The following is a 25,116-nucleotide window of genomic DNA, read 5'->3' as shown; positions in this document are numbered from 1 at the left end:
CAATTTGAGTCCAGTTTCCATTTTCAGTCAAAACATGTGTTCAAAGTTTCAAAAACGGAATATCATGTTTCTTTATGATAATCTATTCATGGTTTTTTGATGGTGTTATTGAGAACATGGATCTACACGGGAAACATAGAGAACTTGTAAAGCTGGCTAGACTTTTGGACTATGAAAGTGGTTGAATATTAGTGTCAATTCACAGAGTCCCCAAAGGCCATGCTGTAGATTTCTATGGCGGCAAGAATATTACCGATTGATCATGCGATCACTTAAAGCTAGTGCCAAATTGAAATCCAAGATTTTAGACATATGTGAGGGAAATGACCAAACATAAGACAAGAAACAGGTAAAAAAAGTGTAATGTTCTGTCTTCTGTGTAGAGTGAAGATGAAGATTCAATAATGGATTCTGATGGTGATGAAGATGAAGAAAAATATTTGGAGAATTATGTAGATTCTGAATTTTCCAGTTTCGAAGACTGAGATTCTCGTTCGCGTAATTATGGCCAAGATGATGGTTAATCAAGCTGATGGCGTGCCAAGATTCTCCTCAAAAATTAAATAAAAACATCGATAAGTTGATGGTCACTAATGTTTTGATTGCATAAAGATGATAATAATTGTAATAGAGTAAATGAGATCTTATACATTTGACCTGTGAGTTTATGTTGTTCTTAAATTAAGTCATATGAAATCCATGATTTCGATTATATTTTCATTATTAAATAAGATAAATAGATAAACTCAAATTCATCTTCTAGTTATTTACACTATATTATAAATATCACAATGGATTTTCAATGGATTTTAAATGACGTCGATATTCTAAGAATTTGAAATTCGATGTGATTAATGTATTACTAAGCAAATAAGTAGGGAGATGAATTTGTTTCGTTTGTGTAAGGTACAATGAAAAAACATTTAAATCAACATATTTAAAACCTTTACACTTTTTGAATTTAGAACAAAATGAAGCACAATAGCTCGAGTAAGAACAAGGTCGTTCTAGCGGGGTCTACAAAAAAAGATTTGAAATGGTTTCTCTCTCTATAATTTAAAATTATAGAATTCCTGAAAGATTTAGAATTTATCATAATCATTGATACATAAATTAAAAAAAAATGTAATGAAATGATTTGAAATAAATATAAGTTAACAATATCCAAACAAGAGCTATGCATAACGAACTTGAGCAATTTTTTGCATTCTCGGATAAGATGTTAATTTTGGAGATCATTTAGTTTTTAATTTCAAAGAAAAAATAATGAAGACGAGAAATTCATCTTTTAAAAATGGTGCATGTGCTACAAATAGAAAAAACAAAAAACAAAAACAAAACATGTCAGAAAACATAAGAAATTTAAATTCAGAAATTTATTATAGAATAATTTCCCCGAAAACATAACAAAATCAAGGTTTAGGTTGATAAATTTATAGGAAAGATAGAATCAAAATTTTTTATACATCACCTGGAAAAAATTAATTAGAATACACAATTTGAGGGTCAGGCTTAATGCAACCAAAACTTTCTTAACCCATTTGGTTTAAAAAATAATACACACACTAGTAAATACAATCGTGCTATTTTTGGCTCGCCCTTCCAAATAGCTATCCAGGAAACTTCCGAGTGTAAAATAAGGAACTATACTTCAGAATGCATAACCCGCAATACAGTTGCGGAACCACGAGCGGTGAGCGGGCGTTGAACTACGATTCCTTCCCAAATATGAAATCTATTACCTTGAGACTTTTAGTTGATGAGAGGGCTTAGTCCATCACCTTCCCATCCCAGCTTGAGCATGTGATCTACGACCTTCAAGCTCAACTACAAGCAACGGAGACAATTTATTTTTCTTTTAGAAAAATAGTAGACAGAATACAAGTACTAGTCAAAGAGTAGGGCAACATCCCCGAACTTTCAGTGCATTAAATAATCCAAGCTCAATATTTTCATCCCTCAAAATAAGCTTCATAGACTAACTGATATTTTTTCCTTTCATGTTTCGAAACATTCAAGAAATTGTGAGAATTCAGTTTATTGCTTTCTTCCCAGGTATTTTCTGGATAGATGAACTGAACCAAAAGATCGACGTGGATAATGATTTGTAATGTAATTATTTTCTCTGCCATAGCAAAGAGTCAGTGGAACGCACTTCATTTCTTTCCTAACACAAAGAAAGCAAAAAGAGGCTAGTACAATTAACTTCAGGTATTTTCAGAGTAGAGAATATGTGAATCCATGATCCAATTTAAATTTATAACTAACTAAACAATTTAAAAAAGAATGAAACTTACAGCAGGATCTGTATATATTATCAACTGTTTATCAGCTGTTGACACCAAAAGGTTTGTGTTATCCTCGTTCAAAGCAAAGGTAGTAATATATTGCCCTTCTGCTAGTTTCATCACATGAAACACCTGCGGGTAGAGGATTCTTAATAGTAAGACAAAATAACATAAATGAATATTACAGAAGCCAAATCGTTCTCAAAACAGTACATGTGCTTGAAGCGAACATAAATACAAATAAAAGTATCTATTTTATAAACTCACACCATTTTTACCCCACCTTTAGAGTGTAGAGATCGAAAAAGCAAATAGAAGGAAACGGCACATCAACTCTATCGCCTTTATTTAATTCATTATCTACACCACTTGATTCTTCCGCTTTCATAAGCTGGCTATAATCAGTGCCTCCATCATATTCCAAAGATGGGTTTATTCCAACCAAAGCACTATGTCCATCAACAGAAACCTCTATGCAACTAACGCTTGACAGGAGCGGAAGTTGCTTTTTAGCAATCAGAGTTCCATTAGGAGTAAAGGTTCTGAGCGTACAAAGATATCTATTCCAAGCAATTATGATTCCGTCGGAAGATATGCAGACAGAATGTGCTTCCACACCAACTAGTCTTCTAACCAACCGGCCTCGTCTTATCGAATGAATCAAGAGATCTGATGATTTGGAGCACGATGCTACAATTCCAAGGTCAGAACTGACACTGCAGCATGTTATTTCCCCTAGATGACCCCTGAGGACATGGATGGGACCCTGAATACGGTGCCCCCTATTATTTTCTGCAAAGTTGTTTGCAGCCGCATGAACGCCAGGGGATTTGGGTGTGCCTGGATTAGTGGAGGGCTCTTGTGATGTACTAGAATGGGAACTGCGTGCTCGATGTATTCTCCAGAGTAGAACGGTTGCATCCCGAGATCCAGTGACAAGATAGTTGCTATCAGAAGATATATCTAGGCAAGTCACGGGAGCGCAATGCCCTTTGGCTATTTCAATAGTTTTTGCTCCATCAGCTGATATCAACCTCACACTGTTATCTACATGCCCCCCTAAAATAAAATATCAATATTGTAAAGTCAATACAACCTAATGACAAATCAAAAATCATTTTCCAATCAGTTAGAACTTAAAGTAGCTGTGAGAAATCTACATAAAAATTTGTATATGAACAAGACAAGACAACAAACAAAAGTGAAATACTGAAATCTACATAAAAATTTGTATATGAACAAGACAAGACAACAAACAAAAGTGAAATACTGTGCAAAGCAACTTCTTATCACACAAAGCATAGTTTTCCAGGGTCCAGACCACCAATAATTATTGTAACAGATGTATGAACACTCATGGAAATAACCAAGAAAGAGTAGTTTTTTCAGCAACAGCTCAATTGTGATTTTTTGAAACCAGCTAAAGGTGGTCACTTATTTAGCCCGTCTAAGCCAATGAGAAAAGTGGAGATTCTAATCAATTTATATTTGGTCATCTAATGATGTCAGAATCAAAAGAACCAGCCGCTAGTGAACTGCAACAAGCATAGCTTACAGATTGAAAGATGGATCAACTCTTATTATCATGATCCTCGTATGATTGTTGATGGGATGATTTTGAAGAAGGCATGTCATCTTATATGCATTCCACTAATAACTGAACCACATGGAATCTTTTAATTTCTCATTCCTGAACGAGCCACTCTCAAGCACAGACTGACAGACCATTGAATCTTCTAGTTATATTGGTATCCCTACTACCTATCTGAATCACCCTATCAATGATACTTAATTTCAGCCCAATAAAATAGAGAATGGAAGGAGAGAAGCGATCTCTGAAATTCCATTTCACAAGTTAAAGTCACCTGAAAAATATATCTTACATGACATAGGAAGTTAAATAAGCTATAGCCTCTGCTTACTTCTGATACATTGGACAGAGAGAATAACTAAGTTTATTACACAAGTCATATGACTTCGACTTGGAAAAAAGGGCGTCAGATTAAAAATTAAATTGGAAAGCATGTATCCTCACCAGTGAGAATTTCTCCGTCACAGGTGATTGAAACTATTTCAGAGCTTTGGATCCCAGAAGTTGGAAAAGCCAGTGCTTGTGAGAAATGGCACTCTTCTGATCCAGATGATGTTGGCCCTTTGAACATCCGCATAAAAGCTCCACCACCAGCAACCCCACCAGGCCTTCCATGGTGAAAAAGGAAAGGCGTTCCATGGCCATCAGGTGTGTTGGGCTGCCACTTGTGTTGTGCTATATGTGCAGCTGGCGCACTTGTATCAACAATTATAAGAGAGTTGGACGAAGCGTGAATGGCAGAAGCAGGTAGATTGCAGCGTTCGGGATAGGGAACAACATATGGCTTAACATCTCTAGGATTCCGGAAAATGGTCTGTAACACAAGCAGATATCATAATGCCTTTGCAGCATGTTTCAAACTAATCAAATTATATGCGGATTAAAAACAGTTCTCGCTCAAATTAGTACACTTTGTAAAATTAAATTTATTCCATGAATTCTGTTAAAATGCACCTGAACAGTTGAGGTAAAATTCTCATACTCGATAGATACAAGAAGTTACAATTCCACAATTCAAAAGAAAGAAACAAGCTTGAGATGCTGATTCAGAAGAACTCGACTCCAACAAAAATGATAAGAATGGGAGTATTGAATATGAAACCCTTCTATTTCTCAAGAAAAATAGTGGAAATTGATCATGTATCCGACCATAGGTCTTTAGTTGATCCACGAGAGGAAGTATCATCAAACTAATAAAAGATGCCAAGATGTTGAATTGGTGGTACACATTCAACATCCTTAATTCACATTTCTGACAATTTTATCCACATTTCCACAGCAGTTGAATCCGAACCACAACACTACATACATAGTGTAGAACAAAAAAAGTGCTGGCAATATGGTAGATGCAGGAGAGGGAGTGGGAGGTCTTAGTTTAGCTCCACTCCCATGTACATTTTGTCGTTTTCAATAGTGGCCTTTGATTTAAGAAAGAAAACAAAAGACTAAATTGACAAGAAAAAGTGAAACATAGAGAAAAAGAAAATACCTGCATGTGAAGGGCATCTGTCAGTGCCATCCTTTTCACATGAGGTACAGTCAGAAGCTGTGACGGGGTTTGACCAAAGTAAGCAATCTGATCTTGGGTGGAACGCTGTTGTACCTTTTACAAATTTTGAAATATATAAATAAATGCAATCCAGATGGCATTCATAAGTAAAACTAAAGCAACAAAATTAAACAGAAAGCATACTTACTGGATCAGATATTTTATCAATATCTACAGCTCCTTCATATGTGATATAAAAGAAGACATTATTAGCTTGGATAGCTTCTTTTCCGCGTTGCTTATACCTAAATTTTTAGAATTGTTGAAACCAGATTCAGAAATTGGACACATTAACATTCATCTATTTACAATAGAAGGAACACATACTTAAATCTACAGTTAGAAAATATCTCACCCAAATATAAGATCGATCCATTCATGCAAATGAGCTGAGACATGCTCACTCTCAAGTGCCATCCGATGTTTATGGATAAAATCAACAGGGTTTTCTGCCCACGGAGGAAGCCGGACCGGACCTTAAATGTGAGGGGACAAAATAAAACTATCAAAGACCTATACAGGAATCAGTTTCTGATATAGTAGATAGCGAGCAAGCAATTTAAATGCATACCAAGTGTTTCTCCAAGCTGTGTCGTACCAAAGTCGATTGAGTTTTCGTTGGTTAGGATTTCTGGAAGATAGAATACCTCGGGAACCTAAAATCAGGAAAATAAATAACTCGATACTAAATTTGAAGAGCCATATGCTCAAATACATTCTGCAAGATGTGAATCTCAGTTGCAAGGAAAAATAAAGAGAAAGCAAAATGACATCATACCAGTTCCTTTACATCACTCATGTCTTCCAGAACTCCATCCCAAGTTGCATTTATGTCTGAAAACATTCTATCAGCATGATCAAACTTGCCACCTTGAAGTTGAATAGATAGAGTAGTAAAAGGTTCTACTCTTGTGAGGTAATATAGCACCTGAAACATAAAACAGAGAAGGTAGCCAAAATATTTATACTCGAAGTTGCACTTAAATCATCCAGCTATACAGAAATACAATCAATGAGACTGCTAACGTCAAATGCCATAATTTGAGTGCTCCTCTTTGCGGCAACCTCAAGCGATCATACCACTAGCGACCAACTATATGGTTTAATCATTTTCCAATAAAGTCAACGCGACGATAGCATATCATAAATTAGTTCTGCCAGCTAGCCATAATGGCGTTCAGGAATCAGGAATAAAATGATTCAACCAATATAGCATCATTCTTAATAATTCTTGTGTTATAGTTTAGCACGCATGAGTATAAAGGAGGGAAAAGGAAAACTCTGAAAGCTGTTTCTGGTCAGACCATACTATTCCATACAGAGAAAGACAATGGCTTTACTTTCTGAAGTTACGAATGTCTTTTTGTCTGAGGTTATATCTCATGACAGAACCCTGAATGGTAAAACAAAAATAAGTGTTGTAGTCACTAAAACATTGCTCAAGGAAATAGACAGAAAATTGTAATTAGCTACCTAGAAATTGGTATAAGCTTGCAAACCAGGTTATTTACGCGAAGATGAAATATACTGATGCAACAAACTATAGATACTTTTTTAAAGTAGAATAATTTTATTAATCAAGACAAAAAAGGAAATGGATGGAACTAGACAAAGACCTCTGGAAAACACGCCACAAATGGATAGAAGCTACAGAAGAACAATAGATTTCTACAGCAAATTGTAGCAATAAATGGTAAAAGAGGCTTATGCAGTCATTATAATGTGAGAACCTACTGTTCCAGCTGTGGAGTAGTGTGATCCATAGTGGAATTTTGGAATGAGAGGATCATCAAAACTAGAGTATCTCTCTTGGAATTTCTGTAGTCTCTCCTCATTCAGGGCACCAACCGGCTGCAAATATATACAAAAGAATTAGAAGACAAAAAGAAACATGGAGTAATTGAAGGAAATTCTACTATACACAACCTTTGACAGATCTCGATAAGAAGAAGGATTTGAAAGATCCAAACTAGGTGAGCTATAATCAGAAAGGACCCAGGGGAATACGGGATACTGCACATATGGATGGAATTAAGCATTAAAATTAATCCAAGAATACGTCTCTATCAAATTAGAGATTAGCATTTCCCAGCAGACAATACCTGTGTAATGTCATTATAACTACGCCCGGCCAATGTATTGAGCTGCATTAGATATTCAAAGTTGCTGAGCTGCAAACAAACATACCATTTAGCATCTTATTGATGTAAATCACGAAGTTAAAGTCAAAGAAATAGACCAAATAAATTCGGAACGACTTAATTTATAACATACCTCCCACCTAGCCCAACGTTCCATAAGTTGAGTTCGCTTTAAAAGTTGTTCAGGTCTCTTGAGCACAGGAGAAAAGAATACTAGTTTAGAAATACCACAAAATATCCAAGTGTCCATTCAATGCCATGTTTGTGGGAACAGTATGTTCCATTGCAACTAAATATAAAATATACGTATGCATAATCTCAGTAAGGAACACAGAATAGTTTTGTGAAATCCAAAAGAAGAGGGTGGTTCCCGATCAGAGGAGCACAGTGACTTCTGTTATAAAAGAGGGCAGCAAGGCATCACAAGGTCAATACCTGAGTTGCAAGGTAGATATTGTTCAAATGAGGAGGACGGGCTTGAACAATAGCTCGATAGGCATTCCGTCGGCCCTCGGTGCTCTGCAAATGAAAACCCGATAGATTAAGATTATTAGAAGTAAAATTCAAAATCTTTGCAATCACAAAAAATCTGAAGGTTCTTACGCCAAAATCAAAAAAGTAGTTTGACCGGTCAACCATGAATAACTCCAGAGCACTTCTTCTCAAAAGATATCTGCAGAAATAGAAATTAAAAAAATTCACGTATAATGGTCAAAAAAATATGCTTATCCGCCCCATTTTAAGCAATTGTGGATCCAAACCAACATGCTCATGAATAGGTGAATATAAGAAAAACAATAGCATCGGACAAGGATATGTTAGGAGAGAAGTAATTTTTCCAAGACATTACTTCCGCTCTTAAACATGCTGTGACTACAGCAGCCAGGAATTTTCTCGTTGTTCGCCTTTTCATAGGCAATCCTTCTACAATGAATCGATATCATTGACAGGCATAAAAAGATATTAGTCTAGCACTTTCTCAAGAAGATGTTAAGAGCGTCTTAGCCTATTAGATGATGTCTGAAATGGGTTTGTATGATGTTAGCTTTGGGAATGGATCTTATTTAAGTGCTTTATTTATTGATTACTAATGCTTATTCCAAAGCATTGTAGAGAAATGCTCACACTTAACTTGTGATGCTATGCTCTTGACGTTCATGGACATCAGTGGGTGTTTTGGTGGAGGATAAAAAATTCAACAAGACATATTAGGTAAGAAATTGCCCATTCTTTTATTGTCTAAGCATTTTTGTTTCCACTTCACGTCCCAGAATTATAACAGTGTGAAACATCTGTGGTAAGTAACATCCACACAAGCAAGAAAACATCAGGTTTGAGAAAAGTTATAAGCTGGCCAACGGAATGAGCAGGAGAAATGGCAATCTTCAATCAGGACAACAAGTATCCTCTTGCTTCAGGTTCTGTGAACACCAAACTTACTTAAAGCCTAAAAAGGAGAAAAAATACAAGGGTAAAAGAGTAAGAGGGAAAAAATTACATAGATCACAAAAATAGGACAACTGGTGTGGGTAATAACAGATCCCATTCTACTTTATACTAATAATGCTAGATAAAAACTGAGAAAGGGCTTAGAGGTCAAATTGGTGTGTCAATGATATCACCTTCTGCTATATACTTGGTGAAGTGACGATATCAACCAGCTTTGATCCTTTTCTTGAACCTCATTCAAACCTTTGCAGTTCAACACATCGTCCCTAGCACCGCTATCCATGTGATCAACCAAAAAGTTAATTCTTCTACTTGTTATCTGTCAAAACACACCAGTTTCACAAATTCATCATTACCTTGACATAAAAAGGTTATCACAGATATCCTTAACTTATTCATCGATAAATACAAAAATCTTCTGTGTAGGATCAAACAGTTGAAGAGGAACTCAGGTTTTAACAAATCCTTGACCTAATGCAATGAGCAGCCAATAGATTAAAAACTAGGAATTCCTACATATCCATGACCAACAAACAAATCACAAATTTTGGAAACAAAATATCAATGCCCGTACCAAAGAAAAATAGGACTCGTTCGTAGCCGAAATATGAATGGGTTAAAGACAAAAGGTACCTATTATGTTATTCTCTTGCTGCCAGGTCCTTTTTCTCAACATTCTTAGTATGTGTTTGGATTGATTGGTTTGAAATAAAAGAACTTCAAACATATTACTTAAATCCATTATCGATTGTTTGGAAACCCATGGAATTTTATGGATTTCAAACTCCTTCATACCATTTTATGCTTGTGTCATAATCATTCTAATGGATTCTTGAATCCCCACAAAAATTAAGGTATGTAGAACTTACTTGAAAAGTTCCTGTTAGGACCTTTAGAGCGCGGACCATTGAAGACGGGAGCTCAAGAACAATTCTTTCATCATGCTCACTAGGAACATAACCAGGAGCAACAGCTGATGAGACTGGTGCCGAGTTTAGGTCATTAGTCACTGGAGGGTCTCTAGACTCTGTAAACATTGTCAACGGCTGCTCACCCGATCCAGTCGCCTTCTGAAATTCACCATTTCGACTACCATCCAAATAGAAAGCATCATGCTCATCCTCCTCGTTTCCTATCTCAGTTGAGATGGCTTCTGCAGCTAAGACAGAGGCTTTGGATGGACTTGCAACTTTATGTGTTTCGTGCTTCTGATCGATATGGTCTTCGTAGTTCGCAGCAGCACCAGAATGATCTGATCCCTGGTAGTTCCTTCGTAGAATTCTCCTCATCCTTGAAGAACTTTCCATGGAATCTAGCTTCCAGAAAACCTAATATTCTCCCAAACTAACAGTTAGAAATAGTTGATTCAGAAATCTTGATACAGATAAATTCTAGTAGCAAGAAACCTACATGCTGGGGACTGCACAAATCATCACTGAAAGGCCCAAAAAGACATTTAACCTCTATCAAACAATGAATCAGCTTGCGCCATTCACGTATGCCAGTGTATGTGCGATGCTTAGCTATCATATCAACTTGTGACCTCCTGTCCACCTAAAAGCACAAACAAAGGTTTGAAGTGTATGCTTTCTGTAACTTTAAGATACTGATGCCTTCAATAAAAGAATGCAATACCTCAGATCTTTGCATGTTTCTAGCTAAAGCTAAACTTCCTACAAGGACAGCAATATATTTATAGGAAAGGGCATTTAAATCCTTGGCATATACAGATTTTGAATCAACGGATTGCAAACATTCTGCCCAGGCAGTTGCCATTGCTTCTGAAACACTCCATCTCTTTACACGGTCCATATCAGTTCTAGACCGCCGTTGTGCTGATGTGGCCATTGCCACGGCACTAAGACCTCGTCCTGAACCAATCTTTGCATTACGCTCAAGGTCTCTTGCAGCTGCCAATGCAGCTGCTTTTGCGGCAGTCTTGTCCTTCGGAACAACTGAAAATTTGTTTGGTGTCTCCAAAGGCTTTTGAAAGCTTGAAAATGTGTGCAATCTTGTTGTTTTTCGCTCAAGCAACGATGAGTCGCGCCGAAGCTGTGTGGCAGTCGGAGGAGCATTGTTTTCACTTCCAGCAGCACCAGCAGCAATCATGGCTAAAGCCATAGCAGCAGGAGGTGATGCAAAAGATGCAGCCCAGCTAGGAGATATCATAGCAAGTGAAGCCTAAGAAATATCAACATAAGTCTTATTTATGGCACAGTAAGAATCGCAAGATTTATCAGAACATAAATAGGAGAAACATTCAAAGGAGATAGAACATGCAGTGTTGTTGATTCTTGAAATAGCATACTAATATATTACTACAAGGCATATGTACACAAAATTTGCCTCCAATATAGTACTATCTTTTCAAACCATAGAACCATGCTAGGATAAAAAGAGTTGGGTCAAAACTTTGATATTCTAAAACTGACATGCATCTGTAAATAGAAAAGATGGGTTTATTAAAAGGATTTGAACTCAAGTGGCTTAGCTTCAAGAGAGACCATTACTATAGCTAAGCTGAAGAAGATATTTATCGTAACCATCCAGATAAGCGTGTACAAAATATATGTTGAGTTGCAGATGAGAAGGTGTAGAAACACCAAGTTCGTGATATAAATAAATGACTGCACTTAATGGAGCCAAAATGTTCTCAACCAAATGATTTTAGTGTAATCTATTCAATGTGAGCCAAAATATTTGGCTAAGAACGTTGAAAAATGTTCTGGAACATGGTGGTTCATTTGGGATCAGTAAGTTTTATATGTTTGGACAGAAGAAGCTGACTTCATTTCTCAGATAAACTACTATACGACAAAATATGGATAAAATAACTGTGTTCAAAGGAAATTGGATTGGTAACCTCAACAGGTAAAGCATCTGCAGCCAAGGCACGGTCATCAACAACAAGGGGATTTATACCATCTGCAGTCGCAAGTTCATGAATTCCAGCCAAAAGTGGCCGCCACCTTCTTAGAACAGCAACAAATGGAGGCAAAATGGCCTCCAAGTAATGCTTGCGCAGAGGATTTCGGTCCTTCCCAATAGCATGCCACACCTGCAACATTAATAAAATAGAGCATAAGTAGTTATGATAGTGGTTGTTCTTGAAACCAATATAGGTTCATACATAATAGGAGAGTAAGGTGAGTTGAGCTAACTAACAAACCCAATAAGCAGGCATGTTTCAAGCTCAATCGAGTATAAGATTTTTTAAGCATAGACTCCATTTATTCATGAGCTCGCAAGCGCAAAACTAATTTTAAACATATTTTGATATTTTTAAAAGAAATGAATATTTTTATTTTNAAGCTCAATCTCGCATGTCAAACTTGTTATGCAAACATATTTGTTAATTAATTTTGTAAATTCAATTTAAACTCATAAGTTGAGCTCAAGGCTCAATTTTTTTTAGAGTTGAGTTCAAACTCAAGCTTGATTTATTTACACTCGAATCCATAATTCAGGACCAATACAGCACAAAGGAATATATAATTCTGCTAATGGCAACAGAAGCAACCTAACAATAGTACAAATCTAACCTCGGAATATAAAACACATGATGCAACCAAGACTCGCTGCCTCTTTGACTCAGAAATTGGCATGTTCAGGACAGGGGACAATACACTGTACATTGAAACCTGAGTCAGTTTCTTAGTGTAAATACACAAAGAAAAGCTTAAAACAATTTTCCCAGTTGAGTGGAGCAGTATCACATTTGTTACTCATGGGGCAGTAATCATCCTTCTCATAAAGCTTTAATCCAGGAAAGATGAAGTGCATTGCGAAGTATATGAAACGATGATTCAGAAAGCTACAAAGAAGATTATTGACATGGAATCTGAAAACATGCTATCAAATCAACAAAAGTTCCTTATGTGAGATCAGATGGGAAGTGAACATCAAGATGTTTGCCAGGTCCCATGCATGCGAAGCTAAGATTTTGGAACCATCAGAGGGGGGGAAGTGAACATCAAGATGTTTGGCAGGTCCCATGCATGTGAAGCTAAGATTTTGGTGAAGAAAACAGGTATAACCATCAGCAGATCAAAAAATATGAATAAATTTCATTGCCACAGCTGGGTTTGTGTTGACATAAATAATAAATCTCTCACATGAATGTATCAATGGTTACAAAATGGGAAGTAAAATAATATATTCAAGTTGATTGGAATGGGTAACAAAGATAATACCTCCAAAGCAGAGAAGATCGTGGTTTTCTAGTTGATAATCTACAATTTGCGTCAAAAGAAGTAAAGTTGCTAGTTTGACGACCAAAACCCTTCGGAGACTTGTCTGCCACCGTTAAATGCCTCATGAGCACATGGTCTTCACCAGTATCATCCTCCCTCAGTGAGACAAGCACCATCCGAAGCATACATAGGAATGGTTGGTCACTATCTAATAGCTGATAAAGCACTGACATTCCTCCCATCCCAGTACCAGATCCTCCACCAATACCAAGACCACCACCGAGTCCAGAATCATCCAATAGCAAAGCTTGAAGCATGGTAACTGACTTGTTTATCAATGGAAGTTCAATCCAGTTTCCATCACTGTCCTTCTCCAAAGCAGATTTCCAAGAATCCCATCCACTGCCACCTCCACCACACTCTGAGTCCTTCAAAGGAAGACCAACACCATACCATAATTGACTTCTATATTTCCATCCTTCTGCCAAATCCATAAAACAACTTCCATACGACACAAATGCACATGAAACTGATTCATAAGGTTCTGCAGCCGCTGCAGCAGCAAGTCGTTCCATAACTGTGGTAGAAATTTGTCCATTAGCATCAGCCATTGAAGCAAGAACCTACTCAAACCAAGATAAATTCAGTTTTAAAGTGAAGAAGATTGTGTGTCGAAATTGAAATGAAGAGACAACTTTATGCAAGATAAAGAACCAATACTGTGGCAGTTGACATAAAACACATATACAGTTATCAAAATGAATAGCAGACATACTGCAATAGAAAATGACATGAGATCACATGTTCAAACAATAGCATGGTGAAAAACATCCATCAAACTTGGGTATAACATTTGATAAAGTAATCTTTTCACTTCAGGCTGACATCAGATGATAAGAAACAAGAATATATAAAATATGCTCAAGGGAAAAAAACAGACATAAAGGAAGGAGCGAGGAAATAAAAAAGCCAGTAGCAAGTGCATATGCATCAGTTATTTCATCGTGGACCAGATATGTATGTTGTGTCATGATCATATAGCAGCAAACATACATCAAGAGAGAGGCCCCCAGCATCATTAGATGAAGAATTACGATTAGACACAGGATCTAGAGTTTCTCCATTCACTGTACTTGAAGCCTGGTTGCCCACAGGAATAACAGTTGAAAGTGGGGATGCAGATGTAGTCGGAAAACATGAAGCACAATAAAGTTTGCTTTGTAACCGTAAATGATCTTCAACAAGCATCAAAATCACAATTGCATTCTCAACCAAAGCCACAGAAAGTTGAGCAGCATTCTCTGCTTCCATCCTAGCATTTTTAGGTGACAACCCCTCAGCTGCCACTCCAGCAGCTGCAGCAGCAATAACTTGAGTCTGCAGCAATAAAGGGGCTACGACGTTGACATCATAGTAGAATAAGAAGAAATATATGTATATTTTTAAAACCATAAAAGAGAACACACACACACACACCCCAAAAAAAAAAAGCCAAGTAAAGAATGTGAAGGCTAAGAAAGAAGAGCACGGTTAAGAACAGAGATCAAAGACACTGTGTCAATGGTGAACAGAAACAGACAATAGTGTACAATATTCCAAAAGTCATATGAATATCAGCTTCAATAGAGATGGTTTCTTTGTTTCTAAGAGGCATATGAATATCAGCTTCGATAAATGCTGAGAATTATAGCCTATCTTACTGCCAAGGGAGGGGGAAAAGGTGAAGGTCTTTTGTTCAAGAAGGGAAGAAGAGACGTAGAAATGGAAGACATAGAAGATGCCACACTTGAGGGGCAAATATAACGAGTTAGGTCATCACCCACAAGGTTTCATTGGAAAGTAATTCGAAAGTTTATGTTCATTTTCAAAAATATACCACTGATACTTAAAAATGTAGTTTACTAGGGTACTGAGGAGTTAGGGCTTAGGGCACATTAAGAGCTAGACATAGATTCCAAATTTAGAAATGCACGAGGCCATTTTAAAATTGTCTCCACCTCTAGACAGTTCGCTGCAAATTTCCTAAAGAGCACACATATATTATTCGATAAATTGCTACCAAGTCCTGGATTAATCAGGAAAGTGAAACTTCATCACCATGTTTCAGAATAAAATACGGGTAGTAAAGTTACAACTATTTAAAATGGTAAGACTGGAACTGGATGTTATGTGCCATCACAAGGAGGGAAAGAAAGGCATTGTGTTATCATAGTGTCACAACTAAATTCCAGTGGGTCAATAAGGAGAAATAAATATGTATCCTACATAAACAAATAGAAAAAGAACTTGCCATAAAAAAGATTTACAGATCACCTGATCCTGCAATTCCCTAGCAGCAAAGTCTAGCAAGCTACCCAAAAGCCTCCTTTTGAAAATTGGCAATGATTCTTCCCGTCTAAGAAACATGCATTACCATAAGCTGCAATAATATTGGAAAAGAAACCAAGAGAGAGAGAGAGAGAGAGAGAAGCATGGCCTATCAGATCGTCAAAGTTCACTTTGAACTGCAGAAGTTAAGCATATCTGATTGAATTTTATTCAGAATATTTGAACCAACCTGTTAATACATTCCTGATTCCTCAATTACCGTGAATTTTCTAAAAAAGCTAAACATGATTCAAGTCATTGTGAAGCGCAAATCCCAGAAAAGTAGTGCTGAAATATTCTATCATAAAATGCAGCAACCCCAATATTTATTTCCTATCCTATAAAACTTTAGAGTGCAAGTGTCGAGTCTTAAGTTGCATTACCTAATCCTTAGATCACCAGTGCTACAACCGCCCACCATAGACAGCCATTCTGCACAATGAATTGTAGCTTCAATATCCTGTCACAACAATGACAAAATAGATAACGACACTTGGAAATTTAAGATACAGAAGGAAAAAAACAAAAATTTGGTTAAAAAAAACTACAATTTCAACCAAAACAGAAACGAAGAGTAGAAATTGTTATAGCAATCCAACTGCAGAGAGTTTGGGTCAGCAAATCCAAAAGGCAGGATTTCTTTTCGATTCCTGATAACAATTTTCGTCACCAATTTCTTATTTGTGTTCCACATATTCATATCTACAGCATAATTTCAGAAAAAAGGAATTTAAACAAACTTAAATATATTCTCCACTCACCAACACACTCCCGTTCCATTTCATTTCATTTTCCTTTTAATTTACTTTTTTCTTTCTTCTTCTTCCCTTACCTTCCCCGTTGCCTTACACCACTGCCAAACCCATAAGGGCCACCATAAAATCCACCACAAGCAGGGGTATCTGCAAATGGAGAATCCCTGCTGCAATTTCTTATGACAAAGCACCACAAGTAGGGGTTGATAGGTGTGGATGGGGATGATTAAGGACTAGAAGAATGCACTTGAAATAAAGAATTGAAATTGGAGAAAAAATTTGTGAAATAATAAATTAAAAAAACATTGCCTTCCACAGTGTATTTCAATACCAATTCATTTTATTCTCTATCACTCAACATTCTATTAAAACAAATTCTTCAGCCTTTTTTATGGTCTAACAAAAGTTGGCAGCAAGGGTGACAATAAATATAAAACAAAAGGAAAAGGCAAAGAACATAAACCTTCCATCCATCCTTCTGGCGCATTGAGTGTTCCAACATAATAATCAAGAAGTTGTGAATAAAGTCTTCTACATCTTTCAACTCAGATGGATTTGTACTTTTACTTGAGCCGTTCTGCATGATAGGAGGTGAAAAGTACAAGGAAATTACAAAATTGACAAAGATGTCTCAATAATGTAATCATGTGAAGCACTAAAGAGGCTTGATGATTACACCTCATGATTGGATATGAGAATCTCCAAAATCCACTCAGGCCATTCATCCATTTTTGTCAGGTTACTTCTGTTTTCTGGATGACCGCAAGACAATATCAATAGATCCTAAAATCAAAAAGAAAGTATAAAAATTCAAAGAAGATGTTTGCAACATATCGCTCAGACAAAGATAAACTGGAATGTTGTTATTCCGTCATGAACATTAAAATAAGTAAAGCAAACTTCCTCCAAGATTGCAGAGTCAAGCAAAAATTGATTATTACAAACAGTGGGAGAGTATATGAGGAGAACATTAGACCGCTAACATGCTTACTCTTCTGTAACACAAATTAAAATTAGTGACAATGCTGGAATGGAGCTTTATTTGATGATGATGTGAGCAGAAGGTTTTTTATCCTTTACGTACTTGCGGATATCTTGTCCGCCTTTTTGTAAACTTTATCATATATTTTTTTTGATACGAAACTTATATTTATTAAAATATGAAGTTGGATTACAAAGGATAGTAATCCTTAGAACTAGATTACGAAATGAAAATAAAAAACTCTGTAAATTTAAATCAGCAGCATACAAACTTCCAATCTCTAACCAAATCCACAATAAGTAAATGTTTAAACTCCTGCAGCATTGTTGTCCAAGTCGCGACCCTGAATTTGATCTTTGCTCATACGTCGTCCAAAGATAAAATATCGTTTCTTATTAAAATAATAATAATAATAATAAATAAGTAAGTAAAAAAGTAAATAACAAATACATGCCAGGAAAATATCATATCATTTGAGTGTGCTACAAACTAAGTACCTGCAGTGCTCGACTTTGAAATGCTGTTGATGCATATGGAAGTGAACGGAGAAGAACCAACAAAAGTTGAAAGTGCTCAAAGCGATGACCTGAATCATGGAAGTTTAGTCCATCATCGTTTGAAGATGCATTTATCTGGATCATAAAAAAAAAAATAAAAAAAAAAGGCATCTCAGAAACTCAAATTAAGCATTGACTTGAATGTACAAGCTTTTCCCAAAAGAAGGACATCTTTCAGTTTGAAGAATTTAATAATCTCTATTTGATAGGTCCTTAAAACATTTCATTCAGAAGAATTCAGATTCAATGTAATGTTATAAACTAGGAAATCATACTGCAAAACAGACGATAAATTATTTTCCATTACTTTTATTTGCAGTGACATTGTCCAATACACACTGATTGACCAATGGTTGCACCAACTAATTAATGGGTCGTCACAGTTATACCATTAAATGGAATTGATCAAAGAGCACTTTATTCTGATTGAGGCCTATTTCTAAAAGAGATGGAAAGTTAACCAAAATATGGACAGAAAATACTGCAAGAATCTTCGGATTCTAAATTTGACCTATAATAACCTGCTGCACCATCTCAATCCTGCGAATCTTACATCAGAAACCATGTAGCATACTTAGAAGTAAAAGCAAAATTGAGTTAACAGAAGCATGTTTCCACTACTTCTACAGATATAGAACACACAGAGAAAAGGACAGTGTCTGGCCAAACTAATTCTGTTCATCCTACCCAGACCAAAGAGGAAAGACAAACAGATTTGACCGAGGCCCGCAGTTGTCCACCATATGTCAAAAAAATAAGCAATCAATTTATTTCACATGCAAAAATGGCATTGCAGCAGCAAGTCATATATTAAAACGGCATACCGAAGCAGCCAATAATGCTGTGTATACACGGTTAGTCATAAGCCGATGTGGAGCCGCCTGGAAAGCCTTTTGAAGACCAAAAAGAAGGAGAGAAACCTTATCATCAAACATGGTACCTCCTCCCTCAAGTAAACCAACAATGTTTTTTGAGACATTTGGGGGAGCAGGCGCATCAAATTTCAAATGTCCTGCTATCACCAAAGCTCCTATGAGGTTGATTATTCCTACAACTATACCATCACTTTTGTCAACATTATACACATTATTCCTCGCATTTTCAGCACTTATTGAAAAACTTATACCACCCAAGTTTTTGGTGAAAGGATTCTCGGAGAGAGATGACATCCTTTCAATATTGGATAGCATAGGACCACTAAAACCCTCGATTTCAGAAGCATTTTCATGTAAAATTGAATCTTTTTGCTCCATGTATCTTGTATAACCGTGCTCACTATTTTCAGAAATTCCCTCCCTTATATTTGTATCTGTTTTGGAGGATGACAATGCCTCCCCCTGCTTGTTTGAATACTCTGCAGCAGCATGATCTCCAGCTTTTGCTTCACGCTGCAGCAGGACAAGAAGTGTTTCAATGCCACCAAATGATATAAAGGCCTCAGCAAAAGTTTGAGCCCTGGAAGTATTTGGCTGAACCACCAACCTGTACATCAGATGCAGCACCCTGGCAACCTGGAAGGAGGGAACTAACCGATTATGCCACGGGAGATAACCAGACAGGATTAAAGCACTTTAGGGTGAAAAAACTTAACACTGAATCATTATTGGGTATATAGATGATGACAGAACTCAATTATTCAAAACTTGAAATGTGTAGAAGTGACAGGGCACCTTTGTCCAAAAATTGGGATAGATATCAGGGTTGAGACCCGTAAAAATCCCCCTAACAAGCAATCGATATCAACTAACTGTTAACAATTTTATTTCCTAAAAAGAATTGAGTAAGAGAATACTCTAGTGACAACCAAAAAATGAAGCTTTAATTTCCTAACAAGGTATGGCCTTCTGGAGAATAAAATTAGAAGTCAACAACTCAAATTACCTTGCCATCTCGAATTCGTTCATGTTCATTCCTAAATAAGTTGCAATGTACAACTATCAACGCGATTGTATCATTGAAAAGAAAAGGTATCACCTATCAACTATCTCAGATACCCTTCAAAGAAAACGTATCTTGATATGCCAGGAATCCAGGATCATTCAAAATATGATTCAAGCTAGACATCAAAACTATATATTCTCTCAATAGGATGATAATCAAATTTTTCATCCCAAAATATGGGCATGTGGACTTGTAGCAGCCCACAAATCATCAAACAGATAGAATAACTGTTGAATAAAGTAATTTCTGTCAAATGGTTCCAATTCTTGTGTTCCTTGGCAGTTTTCACTGATAGTAGAGGGTAAACATAGTTGGGGTGATAGTTGATGAAAAATGAATGTTAATTCAAATATGTTTTTCTCCAGTGAGCAAGGGAGTACATTTGTTTTCCTATGAACACTGTGAGGCATGCTGACATTGAAATTGGATAATGAAAGCAAGTAACAGGAATAAAATTCATCCAGGATACCTTCATGTTTAATTTGAGCATAAGAAGCAAACATAGGTATACTTCTAGTACACAAGAACCCCATAAGTATTACACAGAAATTTACTCAAATCTGGGGCCTTTTTGTTTGAAATGATAACAAAAATAAAGCTAGTTGAACTTGAGATGAATATAAATGTATTCTGACAATCAAGAAATACTATGCAAAATAGCTATAGAAGACCCCAGAGCCACCAAATCGATCAAGGAAAGAAATATTCGATTACTATTGATATTTACCTGATTCGGTTGTGGACAGTCGACCATGAAACCCAGTAAACAACGGACATCTTCTGAAGCCAAGGATGGAGGAGCAGCCACAACTAAAAGTTCAACAACCACTAGAAGTTCATCAACTAAAGCATTCACTTCACCAACAAGTCGAGTATCCTCGTTCATAGAAAATGTGTTAACAGAATCACTTTCGCGAACAGTCCAATAGCATCGCCTGCAACCATCTAGGAGCATCTGAATAGCATTAGCATCTCGCATCACAGATGCCTCGGTGAAAACCATATCTGCAAGTGAAGACAAAAGCTTCTTTTGCAGTCCATAGCTGCATAAACTCCAAATTTTCAGATCAAGTAGCAGGTTACTAAAAAGCTGGACTTCGAGCATATGGTTGAACTTCTGAGATTGACATAAAGAGACAATAGCAGCAACGAGTTCCTCATCACTAACTCCATCATGCTTGGCAACATCGATAGAAGATAAAGTTTGCAATAAATAATTTAAGATTCTCGACAATATTTCAGGGCCTCTTCGGAGACATAACTCTTCATTGTTTCCTGGGTGCCTGATCGCCAAAGACATTATTCGGAATATAGGAGCAGCAAGAGCAGTTGTTGCTAATGACAGAGAAACGTCACTTTGCTGTGGTTCAAGGCTATTCTCGTGCACACTGCTCACCGCAAATGGAAGCAAGGATATGGGACCTCCATGAGCCAAGGCCCACAGAGATTCTGTAGGTCGCATTCTTGTAGCAACATGCACTTGACCAAGAACCTCCGCAGGCCTTCGAAGCATGCCTGAAATGCATCAAACCAATACTTATTTAAGAGAGGATCTGTAGCGCAGTCATCACTTAATGCAGAAAAGATAAGCAAGAATGTATCCAGCAAAGCTAGACTGTGCAGTTTATTTAGTGCATGCATAAATCAAATATAATATGTTGATAGAGGACTTTAACCAATCAAAACTCTACAGCATTCCAGAGAGAGTTAACATGACCAGAAGAATACCAATTCGTTACAGGCAAATTTTAAATAATTTGAGAGCAGGGCAAGTAGTTGACTAAAGGAAAGAAATATGTTAAAATAGAATCAAGTGTGTGCCCCCAGAAGAGTGGGGAAGTGAACCTTCTAGAATTATTTACTTGTGTTGATTTCATATTTTCCACAAATCAGAGGAAAAAATAAGACTCCCAATAATCAAACGGAAATAGTTATTTTATTATATTTACTCAAAAATTGGAATTCTTGATACCTGCAGCACCATAAGGAGAAGCATCTGGACAGTAACGCCCACTAAGCAAATTAGGATGATAGAGAAGATGAATGGAGCCAGCAATTTCAGCATCAAGAAGAGCACTGTCCCGAGCAACATTTTGGACATGGTCATTTGTTGCCAGCCATGGAGATCCAGCACCACTACCAAAAGAAGGCAGTGCATCCCCTCCTCTATACGCCAGCCGTGCCATCTTTTCTGGCCCAATGGGTTCCTTGAAAATATACACAGGCCCCATTTCAGCAAATAAAGGGCATTGGCGTCGACGACGTTGTAAACCAGCCATAGTTGGTGGAGGATTAGTCCCAAGACAGCAAAATGCAAGTGGTTTAGAAATTCTTGGGAAATCGAAAGGCCGACTTTCATATAAGGAACCATCTATGTACAATCTCATTTCACTTTCAGACTTTCCAAGAAGCCCCTGCTTGCATGTATGTTCCAGGCCAACAAAGTACCAACACTGTGGCTTGAATGCATAAGTAAAATGCAGAGACGCTTTCCTCCCCTTCCCACTTCCACATTCAACGACCAGAAATTGTGCATGAAAATATGCTTCCATCCCTTGATTATCAGCGGATAAGAAACTGAACAACCGAGGCATGTGAGCTGTTCCTTCCCCAGCTAGTGCGCTGGCAGCTGCAGCGGCTGACATAGGAGAGGATTTCCCTGAAGTGGCAGCAGCAGCCATTGCAATTGCAGCAGCAGTAGTTGCTGTGCTTATATTGTCTGCAAAAGACTCAATATAGATCCAAGTGGCAAATGCATATCCATTAGTAAAAGGCCATCTACTCTCACCTGGCCCTAGCAAGCCAGAGCTTTCACCATCAAACTCAAAAGTGCTCGCTGGACCCCTGGCCTCTTTTCCACTCATGGCCTTCTCTAAAGAACGCAATAAGGAAGCAGCCCACACCGTGGTGAGCGTTTTTGTAATGACATGTAGCCACTTATGCAGATCACTTGGACTAAGAGAATGTCCAGCTAAGTATTGAATGCAGTAGCAGAGAGGAGTTCCGTCCCATTTCATTTTCTCTGCCGAACCAACATCCTGCACAAAAATCCTCTCAGCTGATTGAAGTAGGACTCCCAATAATCCAGCGACAGAGCACATTGCTCTGTTCCTAGTGCAAGCACGCAAAATAGCAAGTAGTCCTCTCACCATCCGAGTCCTAGGAGACATGAGACCCTGGAAATCCCCAATGTCTGGGAGCCATGGAATTAGCCCACCAGCCACAATTGCAGCCCTAGAGTTCAGCATCACACTGGGTGGATTATCATCTTCATCCTCTTCAAAAGACTCAACACCTCCCATTGTGGCTAGAAGTGAATCAACAACCAAATAAGAAATAGCGACAGCCTCATCATCACCTCCAAAACTCTCAACACCACTCACCACGTTCTTCAGCTTTTCCAAGCTTTCTGGTTTCCCCATTATAGCAGAATCTACTAAATGCAAAAGCTCTGGAGACACATTAGGCACGACCTGTTTAGGCTTTGGCTTTTGAGGCGATTCCACTGGAGAGTATCCAAAATCCCCATGAAAATTTACAGCAGAATCAAGACTAGCAGAAGGTGATGCCTCCATGTCAAAATCTGAATCTCTGTCCGGCCCAGGGATAGAAAAAAAATTATTATTACGAACCTCTGCACCTTGAGGTGAATCAATTTTGGATGATCGAGCATGTGCAAAAGAAAATTCAAATACATTATCGCTTCCAGTAGATGAATGTCTCAAGTTACTAGGACTCGAAGACTGATTCACATCCTCTTCATTTTTTACAGAATCTTTTAGCGAAACGTGCTCAAAAAAATTATCATCTACCACATCAGCTCCTTCTAAGACTACATCACTGCCCACATCGTCCGATTTATCACTATATGTTTCTGTGTCTGCAGCATGAGAAATTCCAATATTATTATCCCAATCAGTGCCTTCTTTTTGCGTTTTGTAGTTCTTCGCGCCAATTTCTTCATCCACTCTCGCTCCTCCTTTCTCCATTTCGATCTACAACAATCTTTATATCTTACGAATTCTTCATTTGAAATTTTTACAAAGTAATTTTACCTGAATGTATGAATAAAAACGTACAGTTAATCATACAAGAAAAGAAAAAGGTAGTCATTGACAAATTAACACATGATATAGCACTAGAAAGGAAATAAAATAAAAAAAGGGAAAGATGCAGGATAGAAAAGGAAGTCCCCAACCATTCTAAGCTAGCACGTAAGTATATAACTGAGATATAGGAAATGTGCCCATATCAAATAATCAACTAGGAAAACCGATGATTGGCAATAAAAACAAGTATCTGCAGCAAACACATTTCTAACTAAAATGCTATGCCTTCACGGGTCCAGCAATTTAATAGCTGGATTCAAGTATGGCAAGTTCAAGCTCAAATTTCAAAAGATTTATCCAACTGAAACCAAATGCAACCATCTTGGGGAAGCAAAAAGATTCTCCTCACGTTTTCAAGAAGTAAGACGCGAAACAACATTCCTAACGGTCAAAATCAGCACTGAGAACGAACAAAAACTGATAGACGTCTGGCAGAAGACAATACTAAAGTTTACTGATGCTTCGTCACAGATCTAAAAACACCTTATACACCGCACTGCTGGTCCACAACAAATTAAAATATGGATCATATTCTGCCACAGTGTGGATCAAAAGATTTGAAATTAATTTTAAAAATCCGCAAAGATGCGAACATGGGCATGATTACAATGGGGTAAAAGAACGTAATTGATTGTATCTTACCTTGCAAGAGAAGATCTGATTCAGCGATTAGTGAGGTTGAATACGGAGTTGCGAAATAAATTGGAAAAAATGATAATGCTCGGAGAAAATTGAAAATAATGGAAAATCGAAAGATGGGGGAATGAAATTGTAAAATAACCTCGGTCAAATTCACGAAATACAGGTTATTTTTTTAATTAAATAATTGACGAAGTTAAAAAATAAAATTCCCGTATGAAATGCACAGCAACTAGAGCACGGTACGAAAAGGCCGGGGCAGCAAATTAGCGATCAATTTTGGCCCAATGGGCCTTTTAATGGATTCGTAATGGACTTGGAAGGCCCAACTAAATGTGAAATGTATAATTATATTTTTCATAATTATTTTCTTTTTTTCCAATTTGGTCTTAACCATAGTTTTATGATTCTCGGTAGAAAGATATTTTATTAAGAAAAACGCTTTTAAAGATGCAAAATACTCTTTTCTTTTTCAAACATTTTTTAGAAAATGCTTTTTTCATACAAGTGTATGTTTTTTTGGAACTGACATTGAAATTCAAATTAATAGATTAC

At 37.1% G+C, this 25,116-nt stretch overlaps 1 protein-coding gene across 2 annotated transcripts; it reads right to left on the bottom strand.

Moving 5' to 3' along the window:
* Positions 1–1,342: 1,342 nt before the first annotated feature.
* On the bottom strand, positions 1,343–24,693 carry LOC140956697 (BEACH domain-containing protein C2). Of its 2 annotated transcripts, none has more exons than XM_073413546.1 (32): positions 24,565–24,693; positions 21,786–23,868; positions 20,541–21,328; positions 18,697–19,383; positions 17,813–17,947; positions 17,012–17,116; positions 16,797–16,910; positions 15,962–16,038; positions 15,525–15,606; positions 14,265–14,588; positions 13,212–13,834; positions 12,561–12,645; positions 11,882–12,076; positions 10,654–11,199; positions 10,429–10,572; positions 9,888–10,346; positions 9,192–9,337; positions 8,173–8,242; positions 8,005–8,088; positions 7,703–7,759; positions 7,531–7,599; positions 7,355–7,441; positions 7,163–7,279; positions 6,207–6,356; positions 6,000–6,084; positions 5,784–5,904; positions 5,577–5,673; positions 5,369–5,482; positions 4,324–4,693; positions 2,572–3,347; positions 2,298–2,420; positions 1,343–1,827 (listed from the first exon to the last, which is right to left on the bottom strand). In XM_073413546.1, the coding sequence occupies exons 2-32, from the start codon at positions 23,800–23,802 to the stop codon at positions 1,753–1,755; spliced, it is 8,922 nt and encodes a 2,973-aa protein (XP_073269647.1). In that variant the 5' UTR covers positions 23,803–23,868; positions 24,565–24,693; the 3' UTR covers positions 1,343–1,752. The 2 variants fall into 2 exon arrangements, with proteins under 2 accessions (XP_073269647.1, XP_073269648.1); XM_073413547.1 differs by having other exon boundaries at positions 21,786–23,808.
* Positions 24,694–25,116: the final 423 nt, after the last annotated feature.

This window comes from Primulina huaijiensis, chromosome 14 (assembly GCF_012295235.1).
Source record: "Primulina huaijiensis isolate GDHJ02 chromosome 14, ASM1229523v2, whole genome shotgun sequence".
Taxonomy (NCBI): Eukaryota; Viridiplantae; Streptophyta; class Magnoliopsida; order Lamiales; family Gesneriaceae; genus Primulina; species Primulina huaijiensis.
Note: the sequence above shows the minus strand (reverse complement) of the source record. Positions and strands in the feature narration are given on the sequence as shown.

Excerpts from the sequence above, each read along its gene's own strand:
- LOC140956697 (XM_073413546.1), bottom strand. The coding sequence starts at position 23,802 with ATGGAGAAAGGAGGAGCGAGAGTGGATGAAGAAATTGGCGCGAAGAAC. Across the intron at positions 12,077-12,560 it reads CATGTGTTTTATATTCCGAG|GTGTGGCATGCTATTGGGAA; the intron begins GTTAGATTTGTA and ends TTAATGTTGCAG. Across the intron at positions 10,347-10,428 it reads ATTTGTGCAGTCCCCAGCAT|GTTTTCTGGAAGCTAGATTC; the intron begins GTAGGTTTCTTG and ends GGAGAATATTAG.